General features: G+C 40.2%; 1 protein-coding gene across 1 annotated transcript in view; it reads right to left on the bottom strand.

Moving 5' to 3' along the window:
- Positions 1-5,404: 5,404 nt before the first annotated feature.
- LOC138307414 (uncharacterized) overlaps positions 5,405-16,283 on the bottom strand; it is a 41,530-nt gene continuing 30,651 nt past the window's right edge. The window contains exons 2-3 of the mRNA XM_069248157.1: positions 15,565-15,631; positions 5,405-6,533 (exon numbers count right to left, since the gene is read on the bottom strand). Coding sequence (XP_069104258.1) covers positions 6,247-6,533; positions 15,565-15,631 — 354 coding nt within the window. The 3' untranslated portion in view covers positions 5,405-6,246. The remainder of the gene's footprint in view (positions 6,534-15,564; positions 15,632-16,283) is intronic.

Genomic DNA, 16,283 nt, shown 5'->3' with positions numbered 1-16,283 from the left:
TACGGGGATCATCGAATCGTTGTGGTGTAATACGGGGATCACATTGAATCGGGATTTGAATCGGTGTAATACGGGGATCATTGAATCGTTGTGGTGTGTTACGGGGATCATTGAATCGTTGTGTGTGTGTTACGGGGATCATTGAATGTTAGTGGTTGTGTGTGAGGGATCATTGATCGTTGTCATTGAATCGTTTTGGTGTGTTACGGGGATCATTGAATCGTTGGGGTGTGTTGCGGGATCATTGAATCGTGGTGGTGTGTTACGGGGATCATTGAACCGTTGTGGTGTGTTACGGGAATCACTGAATCGTTGTGGTATGTTACGGGGATCACTGAATCGTTGTGGTGTGTTACGGGGATCATTGAACGTTGTGGTGTGTTACGGTAATCACTGAATCGTTGTGGTGTGTTACGGGGATCACTGAATCGTTGTGTGTGTGTTACGGGGTCAATTAATCGTTGTGGTGTGTTACGGGGATCATTGAATCGTCGTGGGATGTTACGGGGATCATTGAATCGTTATGGTGTGTTACGGGGATCATTGAATCGTTGGGTGTGTTACGGGGATCATTGAATCGTTGGGGTGTGTTACGGGGATCATTGAACGTGTGTGTTTTAGGTGGGTCATTGAATCGTTGGGGTGTGTTACGGGGATCATTGAATCGTTGGGGTGTGTTACGGGGATCATTGAATCGTTTTGGTGTGTTACGGGGATCATTGAATCGTTGGGGTGTGTTGCGGGGATCATTGAATCGTGGTGGTGTGTTACGGGGATCATTGAACCGTTGTGGTGTGTTACGGGAATCACTGAATCGTTGTGGTATGTTACGGGGATCACTGAATCGTTGTGGTGTGTTACGGGGATCATTGAACCGTTGTGGTGTGTTACGGGGATCATTGAATCGTTGTGGTGTGTTACGGGGATCATTGAACGTTGTGGTGTGTTACGGTAATCACTGAATCGTTGTGGTGTGTTACGGGGATCATTGAACCGTTGTGGTGTGTTACGGGGATCATTGAATCGTTGTGTATGGTGTGTTACGGGGATCATTGAATCGTTGTGGTGTGTTACGGGGATCATTGAATCGTTGTGGTGTGTTACGGGGATCATTGAATCGTTGTGGTGTGTTACGGTAATCACTGAATCGTTGTGGTGTGTTACGGGGATCACTGAATCGTTGTGGTGTGTTACGGGGATCAATTAATCGTTGTGGTGTGTTACGGGGATCATTGAATCGTCGTGGGATGTTACGGGGATCATTGAATCGTCGTGGGATGTTACGGGGATCATTGAATCGTTGTGGTGTGTTACGGGGATCATTGAATCGTCGTGGGGTGTTACGGGGATCATTGAATCCTTGTGGTGTGTTACAGGGATCAATGAATCGTTGTGGTGTGCAGATTTGTGGTGTGGTATGGATCACTGAAATATTCCGAGTTTGATCAACAAGTTTATTTAGAAACTAAAAGTGAAATCAACCAACCTATCCGATTCTCTTTCACATTGTATCGTCAAAACTAAAGCAACACATACTTCATATTTGGGTTATTACTATTAGTTTTGTGCAGTTTGATTATCTCAGTTTTTAGCGCACATTTTACACTCGTTTAACGTTGAAATATCATTTTTTTGTTGGTAACGTTTATGTTTCTAGATATAAATTGACAGGAATGTTGGAAGAACACATGTCAAGATGAAAATTCTTTATTATATACGAAAAGCTCTTGTGGCCTCGATGCTTGCAAGAGGGATGTATAATTAAGAAGAAATGGGAATCCCGTTGAACTCCTGTGGAGTAAGTAATTGTGTGGACATCAACTGAGATCTTATCCTCGTGAACATGGATGGCTCTCCTACTCCACACACGATATACACATCGACGGGTCATAACGCGTACGCCTCTTCGTATATCTGGCCAAGGACCAGACAATAGTAATGAATCATAGAAATCTGTGTATGCAACCCGACATATGCATATTATTTCCACAAATTAGAAAGTTTAGTTTAAACCGTATTTTTCTTAATTAAGTTCATAAATGACAATATATTTCAAAAGTAAGGATTCAGACAAATTCTGCAAGTAGGATTCAAAATTAAAATGTTTGTCTATTGATCCTATTGCAAATAAAGTATGTGTATATGTAAGAACCTTAAAATCAGCCATTTTGGTACATAAAATAACGACATCTGCAGGTTAATATTGAACATTTGCGATCTTATTATATACAAAGGGAGTTATGTCCCTTTAATCGTCTTGTTTGTGCTCACCGTTTCAAGCAATATACAAACACTTCAATCACCGTGTTTAATTCCAGTATAAAACAATCCCGATAAATAGGCATTCATTCTATATACAAACATATTCATGCCTATCAAACATTACATACTATCTTTCTTTTAAATCTGAGAGTATCAAACCTATAGTTTTGTAAAAGGAGCGGGTCGGTGTTGTTTGTACGAAGACGGTCTCTGTCACTCAGCTGACGGAGCATATGCTGATTTCCATTCCTGGTCGACGCACTCAACAGGAATGTGTATTTTCGCTGTTCTTCTTCATTGGCGCCCAACTAAAATAACACATGGAAGGTGGTTAAATCTGAAGAAAACAGGCGGGAAGGGGGCGGGGGGTAGTGTAACAGGTGTTAAATAGGTCTCTTATTCATTAATAAACAATGAATATCCTCTTTTTCTCCCATACTTCACAGGGATATCCCGTGGTTGCAAGGGAAGATAATCTCTATCTTACACAGGGGGGTGTAAGACAGCTCACACGCGCTAGACAATAATATGACGTCATCAATACATGCGGCGTAAGTTCTGCGGCGCGCATTGTAGATGACGTCATCAATTTTGACGCATAACAACGTTCCTGCGATCATGGCGCGATGAAAAAGCTGGAAACCAAGTGGAATTTCATCATTTTTTCTACTAAGTATGGGAGAAAAAGAATCAAACATGGGTGTGTGAAGTGGCCAGGGATATCTCGACCCTCGTGAAAGATTTTGGCCGTCAACCCTTGGCAAGCCTCGGGTTGACCGGCCAAAATCTTTCACTCGGGTTGAGATATCCCTGGCCACTTCACAGACCCATGAAAGATTCTATAAATCCCGATAATATCGACAGTTAAATTATTGTTGGATTCATGCGTCATTTCACTTATCCAGATCGTTCTTAGTTATACCATCACTCGGTTCATTATATCACAATATTTCTCCAGGTGAAGATTATCAAATCACAAAACCTAGTAGTCCTGGCCCTATTTTGTAAATCATCATTTATCAATATTTACAGTTTGCACTGACATGGACTCAATAACCATGCTTTCTTGTATTATCATTATCAGTGTATAATGATAGTACAATACGTGCGGGAGAGAAAAAAATATGGGTATTTTGATAAAATATATGCAACTGTCGCGAGAATAACTAATAATATTCATTTACGTGAAAAACTGTAAATATAAGGAATAGATTTTTATTTTGTTGAGGTTATGAGGTTATAATGATAATGGAGCCCGTGTAAATTTTATGTAACTCGGCTTCCTTAAATAGTGTAGTAGTCCCTGCAGATCGAGGATGAGAGACACTTGCACTACATAAAGAAACCAATAAGAATGAACAAGTGGCCCATGGGCCTTAACGGTCACCTGAGTTCAGATACAGAATGAAACAAAGACATGCATACATGTATAAACACTATATATTGGCCCATCAGGCCCTTGAACTCAGTCAGTGATTTTATAAATTTGACTTTTTAATCAATGATTTTTGGTTCCATCAAATCTGTGAATTCCGAAGAAAGATTTTTGAAATGTTATCCATTTTGACCCCTTTTAGCTCCACCCCTATGGCCCCTGCGGGTCGGCCAGGACAAATATGGATATGATGTTAAAATGCTATCTCAGGCTAATAATTCTAAACCAGATTGACTAATTTCCTATGAAAACTAAGCAAATAATGTTCCTAAATAAGTTTTTCCTATAAAAACTAAAGTAAATTTGACCCCCTCCCCAGGGGAAAATCTGAGATCCCAGGGCCATGAAATTCACAAATTTTTGTAAAGGACTTTAAGACCTTTTCATCTATGCAGATTATTTGATTCTACCAGTTTCAGAATTTCAGAAGAAGATTTTTGAAGTTTAGCCTATCTGACCCATTTTGGCCCCGCCCCTAAGGCCCCTGGGGATCAGTCATGGACAATTTGTTAACAAGATTCAATGGCCATCACATAGGGATAATTCTGACTACAATTGACTAATTTCCTATTATAATGACTAAATAATGCTCAAAAATGTGTTTTCCCTATACAAACTATAGTAAACTTAACACCCTCCCAAGGGGGAAACCTGAGACCAAAGGGTCATGTAATTCACAATTTTCATAAAACACCTTAAGACCTGTCCATCTATGAGGAGTATTTGATTCTACCATTTCCAGAATTTAAGAAGAAGATTTTTAAAGTTTTAGCCTATTTGCCGCTTTTTGCCCCGACCCTCTGCCCCGAGGGTTTGACCAGGACCAATATAGATACGATATTAAAATGTTATCTCAGGCTAATAATTCTAAACAAGTTTGACTCATAGTAAATTTGACCCCTCCCCAGGGGAAACGTGAGACCTCAGGGTCAAATAATTCACAATTTTTGTAAAGGACCTCAAGAACTTTCCATCTATAAAGAGTATGTGATTCTACCATTTCCAGAATTTCAGAAGAAGATTTTTGAAGTTACAAGCTATTTGACCCCTTTTGACCCCGCCCCTAAGGCCCCTGGGAGTCAGTCATGGAAAATTGGTTAATATGATTCAATGGCCATCTCATACTGATAATTCTGGCAATATTTGACTCATTTCCTATCACAAATGATCCAATAATACTCAAAAATGTGTGTTCCTTATATAAACTATAGTAAACTTAATCCCCTCCCGAGGGGGAAACCTGAGACCCCAGAGTCATATAATTCACAATTTTCATAAAACACCTTAGGACCTTTCTATCTATGAAGAGTATATAATTCCATCACATCTGTGAGTGGAGAAGAAGATTTTTGAAATTTTAGTCAATTTTACCCCCTTTTTGCCCCTCCCATAGCTCCCTGGGTGGTGGGGACCATATATTTCACAATTTTGATTGGCCTTATGCCTTAGAAGGTTTGTGCAAAATTTCATTGAAATTGCTTTAGCAGTTTTGGAGAAAAAGTCGAAAATATAAATTGTTTACGGCCTTACGACGGACGACGCACGACGACGGACAAAAGGCGATTAGAATAGGTCACTTGAGACTTCGTCTCAGGTGACCAAAAAAGGTAAGAGATTACCATGGCTTTTGACTAGTATAGATAATGATTATCGATCAGCAACTCTGATGACTCGAATTCCATGTTACATCATTGAACAATCGATCCCTATCTGTTTGACATTTTATTGTAAGTTTATCACAAAAGAATTCGCAGAATATAACAACGCTTGACGGGAAACAATTTCCATGTAAACAACAAGATAGTGCAAAACTCCAACTGGGAAATAAATAATAAAAATAGCATGCCTTTGGCATGTAGAACCTTAATACAATTCTAACAACAATAAAACCATACCATTTCCTTATTTATACATTACAGAGTTGTCTGCCCTCGCAGGTATTGATTGCTACGTCATGTGTTTGTGAGAAGTATGTCACATTTTCGGTGAAAACGACGTAGATTTCACTAAAAAACTAAAGACATCACAATCGATAACTACCTGCAAGGATAGATGACTATAATACGCTAAAACTGAATAGAACAATATAGGAATCAACCCAGAAACTGACAATCTTACAGTAAACAAAAGATTAAGTGTTTCTCAAAATAGAATTCTGATAAGGAATTAGATAAAGAGAAAGTAGCACGACTATTTAATAATCATTCAAGGCTGCTATGTTTCATTGAAATGACGCTTCGATTCTTATTGTCACTAACAAATATCCAACCAGGTAGCACATATTGCTATCATCAAACCTAATCCCCAGTAAAGGCAGGGCTACCTATATTATATATGGACATTCATTACCTCATTACCTGCTATAACTTTCTCGAGTAAAATATATTAATCACGTTAATTCTCAATGTCTAATAGCTTTTCCAAAAGCGAATATCTTTACATCTAAAACTGACCTTGTGGTATGGCAGTTGATTACTTATCCTGACAAAAACAGATTTAGATTGTCTCTAATTTATGAGATTAAAATCCCGCCTGAATTCAGACCATTGTCATTTTGTTTGTTTTCTGTAGAATGTGGCCTGTCCAGTGACGTCTCCGAGAAAGTTGTGACTTTCGTACCCCAGCCCCGACAGCAGTGGAACCAGTCTCCTCGTGTAAACGTCACGGCTCACTTGTTGAATGTATACACATTCAGGGGTCATTTGTTCCACGTCACTTTTGACCTTCACCTCAAACATATCTAACGGCATGTTCGTATCCATGGCACTGCAGTCCATATTTAGGAAAGTCACTCGCTCGCTTTTCGCATCCCATACGGGCCATGTTTTAGGAAACACTGAAAAAGAGAGAAAATAATGAGCGTAAATGTTACTTCGAATGTTGCAGATGGTAAATCTTAATGATGGTGATTCGTGATCTGAGAACAAATTTTAACCAGTCGAACTATGTAAAGCTATGTAAGTGGTGAAGAAAAATTATCAGCGAGAACGGGATTCAAATAGGGACTGAACAGTGTTTTGATTGCGTTGAAGGTGGTATGAACGCAAATGGATACCGATAATTTCAATGTTGCGAATAAAAATACAGTAAGGATAACTTTCAAATGTTTTAGAGATAAGTTTTGTCAATTTCAAAATTTGATCGCAATAATATCAATTTTGAAAAATGAAGAAGCTCGAAAAAATTGGAAATTAAATGAGCTTTCTTCGAAAGCGAAATTTGAGATAAATTCCATGAACTTAACTTCTACTTAGGGTTCAATTGAGATGACGTCAGAGTCACGTGATTCAGTCTTCAGAGTACAACACGAATAATCAGGAATTTGATCTAGGGAGGGAAAGGGTTGGGCATGGAATTTATCTCAAATTTCGCTTTCGGAGAAAGCTCATTTAATTTCCAATTCCATGAACTTAACCTACTTAGGGTCCAAATGAGATTTTAGAGTGTTGTAAACAGATCAAATTGCATAAAATCAAACAACACAGCTTTAACTCTAGAAAAAAGTTGTATACATCAACTAAAAACATATATACATGAACATAGTCTTTTAAAAACTGGTTTAGTTAACTCTGATGTATGATCTACAAGGTGAAAAATTGTTTGCATAGTTCGAAAGGATGCTTTCGCACACACTTGGATCATCCACTGCTGAATTGGTATAGAGTTCTTTGTTGTAAATTTTTTTGAAAACATTGTCATTTGCCCAACCAGCAGTTTTGAGGATAACTGAGATAGGCACATGTGCCTTGTTTGCCGCCGATACGGAAGCGCTTCTGGTGCTATGTGATTTGTAGATCGATATGTCTACACCTGCCAACATCAAAACGGTTTTAATCCAATTAGATAGTGTCTGTTTGCATACCGGTTGATGGGATGCATTAATAGCAAGAAAAAGCGAGTTTGACTCTCCGTGCGCATTTCCTGTGTACGTTTAAGATACTCCTGGAGAGTTTTAACCACACATAGTCTATGATCTGTTGAAAAAGCTTTCAACGGAATTGGTTCCAGGTGATGCCCTGGACGTGATTGTTTCAACAACTCTGTCACTCTTATTGTCACACAATCTGACGACACACTTATATCATTTATATCAAACAAATGTAATGTCTGACAACGTTGATTAGTGAATATGGCTAACAACATAATCAGTTTGTATGAAAGTAAACGAAAAGAGATGGTATGTACAGGGTTTAAAGTTTCAAGGTATCCTAATACGATCGAAACATCCCAAGTGTCTGAATATCTAGGCAACGCCGGACGTTTTTGAAAAACACCTTTCATGAATCGATGTATTATTTTGTCTTGCATAATGCTGTTAGAGTTAGTTATTTCTAACAAGGAACTTATACAGGATTTTGCAGTGTTAATGGAGCTATAGCTAAGATTCCTATCAAACATCTGCTGTAGAAACTCGAAAGCACTATTTATAGATGGAAAAAAGCGGATCATTTTCCCGTTCACCACAAAATGACAACTATCTGCGGAGATGGACCCCGTATTGTTTCCTGGTAGAATCTCTCCAAGCTGCCAAGATGATCTCTGCAGTTGCCTCTGGAATTCCTCTCTCTTTGAGGTTATCCCGGACAATCTGCAGGCTGTCAGTCGAAGAGTCCTGACGGGATGCCTCTTGGTTGGATTGTTGGCCAGATGTAAGATCGGATGTCTGTTGGGTAGTAGAACTGGCGTGTCCACCAATAGATGTAGCAATGTTGGGAACCATGGTTGTGTTGTGCATAGCGGCGCCACCAGAATCAGGTCTGTCTGTTCCTCCTCCATCTTCTGTAGAACACGTCCGAGAACACTGAAGGGAGGAAATGCATAACAGACATTATAGTGTGACCATGAAAGTGTAAAAGCATCAATGGCCACAGCCGTTGGATCAGGTAAGTAAGAAATGTAAGTGTCAACTTTAGCATTAACTCGAGTCGCGAAAAGTTCAATGCAGGGAGTGTCAAGTTGTACACAGATGCGTTCAAAAATAGATGTGTCCAAAGACCATTCCATGTCGTCCGATAATGAACGAGAGAGTTTATCAGCTTCTGTATTTTGTACACCTGGAACATGACATGCAGATAACCAAATGTCACGACGTATACACCACATCCAAATGTTCTATGTTAAGGTGGTTAAGGCGGTAGTCTTACCGCCCATATTGTTGATGTAGTTTACGGCCACAGTATTGTCCAGATATAATCGAACATGAATGTTTGACTTTGTACTACAGAAACACTGAAGTGTGAGAAAAGCTGCCTGAAGTTCATGATAGTTGAGATTGTTCAGTGTACGACCAATGACCTCCAGTTTTTAGCCTTTCATCACCACGAACAAGGCCACCCCATCCTGTACTTGAGCTGTCCGATTCGAGTGAAATATCATAGGGATTGAAGTGAACTGGTTTTTTGCTATCTGCAATATTGTCTATCCACCATGAAAATGTCATCTTCTCCTCAAAATTCCCTTTAGCTGCTTTAAGAGCACTGTCCTTTTCGTGTTCCAATGGCTTATAAAATAGCGCTGCATGAGGAACCGCGGGTTCACAGGCTACTAGTTTGCCTACCAGTTGAGCGACATGTCGAATTGAATATTCTTGACGTTCTAACATCTCACGACATCTCTTCTGTATGTCGACTGCTTTTTCTGGTGTAAACTGTATAGTCATTGTCTTAGAATTAAGTATAAACCCTAAGAAAACAATGTCCTGTGTTGGTATCAGTACTGACTTGTCTGGGTGTATAGTTAATCCTAAGGAATCGAGAAGGAGTACTGTGTCCTGAATGTTCTTGTGACAGACCTCCTTTGTTTTGCTAGCTAATAAAGTGTCATCTATGTAAGCAACATTGGCATGTCCTTGTTTTCGCAATGTTGAAAACACTGGTTTCATGACTTTCGTGAAAACGCGTGGCGGAGAGCTCAAGCCGAATGGTAAACAACAGAATTGGTAACAAGTCTCATTCCATATATATCTGAGGTATTTCTTGTCATAAGCGTTATGGCCGATTTCAGCGTTTCCATCTTTAAATGGATGTGTTCCACATCATTATTCAGTATTTTGAGATTTAAAATAAGTCTATATGACCCATCCTTTTTTGGTCTTAGAAAAATGTTGGATATGAAATCTGATGATGTTCTGTCTGAAGGTCCGACTGGTTCTACCACTTTTCTCTCAATCAATTTGTTCATTTTTTCATGAATGAATGTTTGTTCTTCCTTAGAAAACCTAATATTAGGTGGGTGTTTGTGTTGGTACGGAATTTGCACAAATTCTATGGAATATCCTTGTAGTTGAAATAATAGCCAACGATCAGATGTAAGACATTTCCACGCATCTGTGTACAGACTGACCTTCCCAGCATGAAAATTCTCAGGTGTATGGACAAGATTTGATAAGATGTCTCGATCTGTACTTACATTTGGTGAATCCCTCTTCTCTAGTTCTTGGGAAGTATTTGTCATTCTTTTTTCTTTTGTTTCTGACGATCCCCTAAAAACTGGCTGGGTTTATGGTGGTTTCCTCTGCCTCTATGCGTGTTCAAGGTATGGCGTTGATGTTGTCCTTGATAATGACGTCCTCCACGTGTGGATGTTGTGGATTGATAACCACCACCTCGGTTGCCAGAGTTGTAGGTTTGGTATGGTGAATATCTATTTGACGATTTTCCAGTTTTTTGCTGATGCGTTGTGCATCTGACAGTTCCTTGATTTTGTTTTCCAAGGTCATCACCCAACAACCATTGTGTTGGTGGTTCTGTACTATGGCAGAGAGCTTTGAAGTCAGGGTGTAAGATTGGTTTTAAGGCCTGACGTGTTCTGTAGGTTACGTCACTGAACCCCACTTGTAAAAGTCGAAATGTGTCATGGGCCAGTGACAGATAGTCTTTCACTGCTGCCGGTGGCAGTCCTTTATTGCCTTGTGTCAAGATGTTAGTGAGGTGAATTAGTGGATACATTGCTCCACAAATGTATGTTTGTGTCAATCTGAGACCACTGTCTCTATTCCTGTGGGAACTCTTCAGCGTGTTTAGGACGTTGTTGTTGATTTTTGGAACCACTAGTGAATTGCAGTTCTCTGGGCACAAATGTTTTTGGAAATTTTCTTTCCGTTGTTTATGATCTAACTGACGTTTGAATCCGTCATTCACTATTTTTGCCAACCCGTCGTGTACTTTCGGCGAGAAAGTATTGTCCTTACTAAATTGTTGATCAAGATCTTTTAAGAAATCGTGAGTATCAAAGTCTGTATCTTCTTCATCGGAGCTTACATCGTGTAGGGACCGGTGATCATCAACACTGTCATCGTTGGACTGAAGGTCGCTAAAATTGTCTATATTGTTCGTACACGGTGTCGTCGGCGTTTCACTGTGAATCGTTGTCTGATTCTTTTTAAGTTTTGACAAAATCATCAGCATTAATTGATTTTGAGCCAGTAATTGCTTCCAAAAATCATCAGTTAAAACCGTGTTGTTTTGTTGCACGGGCGCAGCCATATTGGATCCCGTATTGTCTCGGGAATTCGCTGTGAAGCTCGCGAGATCTCGCGGAGTCCGCTCATTTGCATAATTTATGCTGCTTGATGAAGATGCCGGAATTAACCCATCAAAATGGCGATTATCCACATTGGTGATCGTGGCCTGTGTTGTGAGCGAGTCACACATAATCACAGTTGGCAGAGATGCCGGTCCGTTATTGGAGACGTTCCCAGGAATGGGAGGTATGTGACCAGAAATGGTCGAGTCATTTCCACCAGAAATGGTGTTTACAAGAGTCAATCTTTGTGGGTCAGTCATGACGTCGACAGTTCACGAGATGACCTCGAAGCGATGACCCAAAACAATCATAACAAAGGACCACGAGGGTCGGCTGTCCTGAGATCACTGTTAAAATAACGAGTGTAAACTCGTAAGTCCCGATCTAGTAATCTAGATCACAGAAAACGTAGATATCCTCGAAAATAAACGGTAAAAACAGGAGTAGAAAACAAAACTGCTAACTGAATCCAAATAACTCTAGTCTCTGAATCACGTGACTCTGACGTCATCTCATTTGGACCCTAAGTATGTTAAGTTCATGGAAATGAAGTCGTTCCGCCTATCTCTACTCTGACAGCGATACATACCGGTAGTCGTTCCGCCTATCTCTACTCTGACAGCGACACATACCGGAAGTCGTTCCGCCTATCTCTACTCTGACAGCGATACATTCCGGTAGTCGTTCCGCCTATCTCTACTCTGACAGCGATACATACCGGTAGTCGTTCCGCTTTGGTTATCTCCATTTTTTTAATGGACATTATTGATATACGATCAGATTTTGGAATTAGGAAAACTTTTTTTTTAAACTGAAAAGTGTCAATGTCACATTTCTAATAAAATGTCAGTTATTACGTTCAACAAGCGGGACTACATATCTTTGGTCATGTTGACTACCGTAGTTACCCAACATACATGTAGCGACCAATACCGTTTTTCTTAAGACTAACCAGTATAATCGTGTTAGCGCTACATGTAGAATACGTATGTATCCACTTGCGTTCATACCACCTTTAACGCAATCAAAACACTATTCAGTCCCGGTGTAGATAGTTAACATAAACAGTTACCCATTTTGCTTTATCGTAACAAGATCGAGACCAAAACACCCAACAGAATTGAGACTATGTTCTTCTAACAGAAACAAAAATGTTGTTTTTTTATCTTCATAGATTTGAAACTTAAATGATAAATGCAAGAAAATAAGACTTATTAGTCGCTCACCTGGTTTGTAATGCCAAGTAATGTTCTGAATACAAGTTCATTGTTTCTTTTCTGAAGGAATTTTAATATAAACCTCTAAATCCCCTATTGGGCCCCACCCGTCCTGCCCCCGGGGGGCCAGAGCCAAAATTTATACAAGTTCTGTTCCCCTTCCCCCAAGGATGTTTGTGGCGAAATTTGGTCACATTCCATGCAGAACTCTATGACAAGTAGCGATTTAAAGGATTTACCTCTATTTCCCCTATTGGGCCCCACCCCTCCTGCCCCAAGGGGGTCAGAGCCAAAATTTATACAAGTTCTGTTCCCCTTCCCCAAGGATGTTTGTAGCCAAATTTGGTTACAATTCATGTAGAACTCTATGACTAGTAGCGATTTAAAGGATTTATCTCTATTTCCCCTATTGGGCCCCGCCCCTCCTGCCCCGGGGGGTCAGAGCCAAAATTTATACAAGTTCTGTTCCCCTTCCCCCAAGGATGTTTGTGGCTAATTTTGGTTACAATCCATGCAGAAATCTAGGACAAGTAGCGATTTAAAGAATTTACCTCTATTTCCCCTATTGGGCCCCGCCCCTCTTGCCCCTGGGGGATTCAGAGCCAAAATTTATACAAGTTCTGTTCCCCTTCCCCTAAGGATGTTTGTGGCTAATTTTGGTTACAATCCATGCAGAAATCTAGGACAAGTAGCGATTTAAAGAATTTACCTCTATTTCCCCTATTGGGCCCCGCCCCTCTTGCCCCTGGGGGATTCAGAGCCAAAATTTATACAAGTTCTGTTCCCCTTCCCCTAAGGATGTTTGTGGCTATTTTTGGTTACAATCCATGCAGAAATCTAGGACAAGTAGCGTTTTAAAGGATTTACCTCTATTTCCCCTATTGGGCCCCACCCCTCCTGCCCCCAGGGGGTCAGAGCCAAAATTTATAAAAGTTCTGTTCCCCTTCCCCCAAGGATGTTTATGGCCAAATTTGGTCATAATCCAAGCAAAACTCTAGGACAAGTAGCGATTTATAGGATTACCTCGATTTTCCCCTATTGGGCCCCACCCGTCCTGCCCCCGGGGGGGCAGAGCCAAAATTTATACAAGTTCTGTTCCCCTTCCCCCAAGGATGTTTGTGTCGAAATTTGGTCACATTCCATGCAGAACTCTATGACTAGTAGCGATTTAAAGGATTTACCTCTATTTCCCCTATTGGGCCCCACCCCTCCTGCCCCCAGGGGGTCAGAGCCAAAATTTATAAAAGTTCTGTTCCCCTTCCCCCAAGGATGTTTATGGCCAAATTTGGTCATAATCCAAGCAAAACTCTAGGACAAGTAGCGATTTATAGGATTACCTCGATTTTCCCCTATTGGGCCCCACCCGTCCTGCCCCCGGGGGGCCAGAGCCAAAATTTATACAAGTTCTGTTCCCCTTCCCCCAAGGATGTTTGTGTCGAAATTTGGTCACATTCCATGCAGAACTCTATGACAAGTAGCGATTTAAAGGATTTACCTCTATTTCCCCTATTGGGCCCCACCCCTCCTGCCCCAAGGGGGTCAGAGCCAAAATTTATACAAGTTCTGTTCCCCTTCCCCCAAGGATGTTTGTAGCCAAATTTGGTTACAATTCATGTAGAACTCTATGACTAGTAGCGATTTAAAGGATTTATCTCTATTTCCCCTATTGGGCCCCGCCCCTCCTGCCCCGGGGGGTCAGAGCCAAAATTTATACAAGTTCTGTTCCCCTTCCCCCAAGGATGTTTATGGCTAATTTTGGTTACAATCCATGCAGAAATCTAGGACAAGTAGCGATTTAAAGGATTTACCTCTATTTCCCCTATTGGGCCCCGCCCCTCTTGCCCCTGGGGGATTCAGAGCCAAAATTTATACAAGTTCTGTTCCCCTTCCCCTAAGGATGTTTGTGGCTATTTTTGGTTACAATCCATGCAGAACTCTAGGACAAGTAGCGTTTTAAAGGATTTACCTCTATTTCCCCTATTGGGTCCCGCCCCTCCCGCCCCCAGGTGGGTCAGAGCCAAAATTTATACAAGTTCTGTTCCCCCTCCATCAAGGATGTTTGTGGCCAAATTTAGTTACAATCCATGCAGAACTCTAGGACAAGTAGCGATTTATAAGATTTACCTCTATTTCCCCTATTGGGCCCCGCCCCTCCTGCCCCTGGGGGGTCAAAGCCAAAATTTATACAAGTTCTGTTCCCCCTCCCCCAAGGATGCTTGTGGCCAAATTTGGTTACAATCCATGCAGAACTCTATGACTAGTAGCGAAAGGAAATGTTGTCGGACGGACGGACGGACGACGGACGACGGACGCCGCGCCATGACATAAGCTCATCGGCCCTTTGTGCCAGGTGAGCTAAAAATGGCATGGGTTTTCCAATATCATGGAGCTATCTTGAGTGTACTTGGTAATTATAACTGGCCTAAATTTTCCAATATCATGGAGCCACCTAGCTGCAATATTGTAACTCAAAAGGCTTGTAGATAATGTTGTCGTCTTTACAGCTATAATCGGCGACTATTACTGCTAATGGAGTAAAGTAATGATTATGCAAACCATTATTAAAACGTTTGTAAGCATTTTATCAAGCTTGCTATATCTCTTACCTACTAGGAAATAAATCTGAACCGTATAAAATATCAAATTTTCATCGAGACATCATTTTTTACATATAGGGATTGAATGTATTTTTCTAATTTACATAGCGGCCATGAAAATTAGAAAAATATATTCAATCCATATATTTACGTTAGAATAATTTATGAAAAGAAAATTGTTGAAAGGTTATTATATTAAAAGTATGACACGCATTCCGCTCCCGGTCGACCTTTTTTTCGCGCAAATGACAAACGACCGGAAGGCGGAAATTGAAAAAGCTCGAAATATCATGGGGCCACCTTGAATGTACTTGGTATTCACTATTGGCTTAAATGTCATGTGTTTTTACAATATCATGGAGTCATCTTGAACGTACTTGGTATTCACTATTGACCTAAAATGGCATGCGTTTTTACAATATCATGAAGCCAACTTGATTGTACAATGTATTTATAATTAGCCTAAAATGACATGTGGTTTTTTCCCAATAAGATGGAGCCAGCTTGAGTGTATTTACTATTAGCCTACCTTCTGGGGTATGTTTGTCGGCGGAGGTAGTTCTGTCACCACCCAATCCCTGAATGTCTGGGCAAGCCTGAAGTAAAAACAAGAAAACGCCTATAATTATCATTTATTTGAAAGTGAAGCTATTCATTCATTCAACCTTTAATTCGTCTTATTAGAGATGCAGATGATTTCCACAAAAAAAGTACAGTCCGTGAATCATAGAGGCGTTTACCCCATCTTGTCATATAGGGATTGGATTTCGTTTTTATGTTAACCATGCTTGTGTGGAGCAATTCCTCTAAGAATATATTCTATGGGGCGCGTTAGCGCCCCATATTGGATATATTCTTAGCGGAATTCCTCCATACAAGCATGGTTAACATAAAAACGAAATCCAATCCCTAGATTTACACTCAAATCCAATCCCTATATTTACACTCACACGACTTTTTATTTATATTTTATGCAATAAAATCGTCATTTGAAAGTGACGTAATTATTCAATAAAAGTCGGTCAAAAGTGGGAGGAGCTTACTCATTTGAACAGCGAATGGTGACGCTTCACGTAAGGTAGAATTATTCTTCCGCGACGACAAAAAAGTTCAATATTTTAGTGTAAAATAAACATGACAAACAAAGTAAATTTCAGAGATAATTTTATTTAATCAGATCAGAACTTTAAATATATACATATTCAATTTTGCTAAAAGTTAATATATAGCGTAATAACATAAAGAATT

The sequence above is a fragment of the Argopecten irradians genome, chromosome 1 (assembly GCF_041381155.1).
Source record: "Argopecten irradians isolate NY chromosome 1, Ai_NY, whole genome shotgun sequence".
NCBI classification, from domain to species: Eukaryota; Metazoa; Mollusca; class Bivalvia; order Pectinida; family Pectinidae; genus Argopecten; species Argopecten irradians.
Note: the sequence above shows the minus strand (reverse complement) of the source record. Positions and strands in the feature narration are given on the sequence as shown.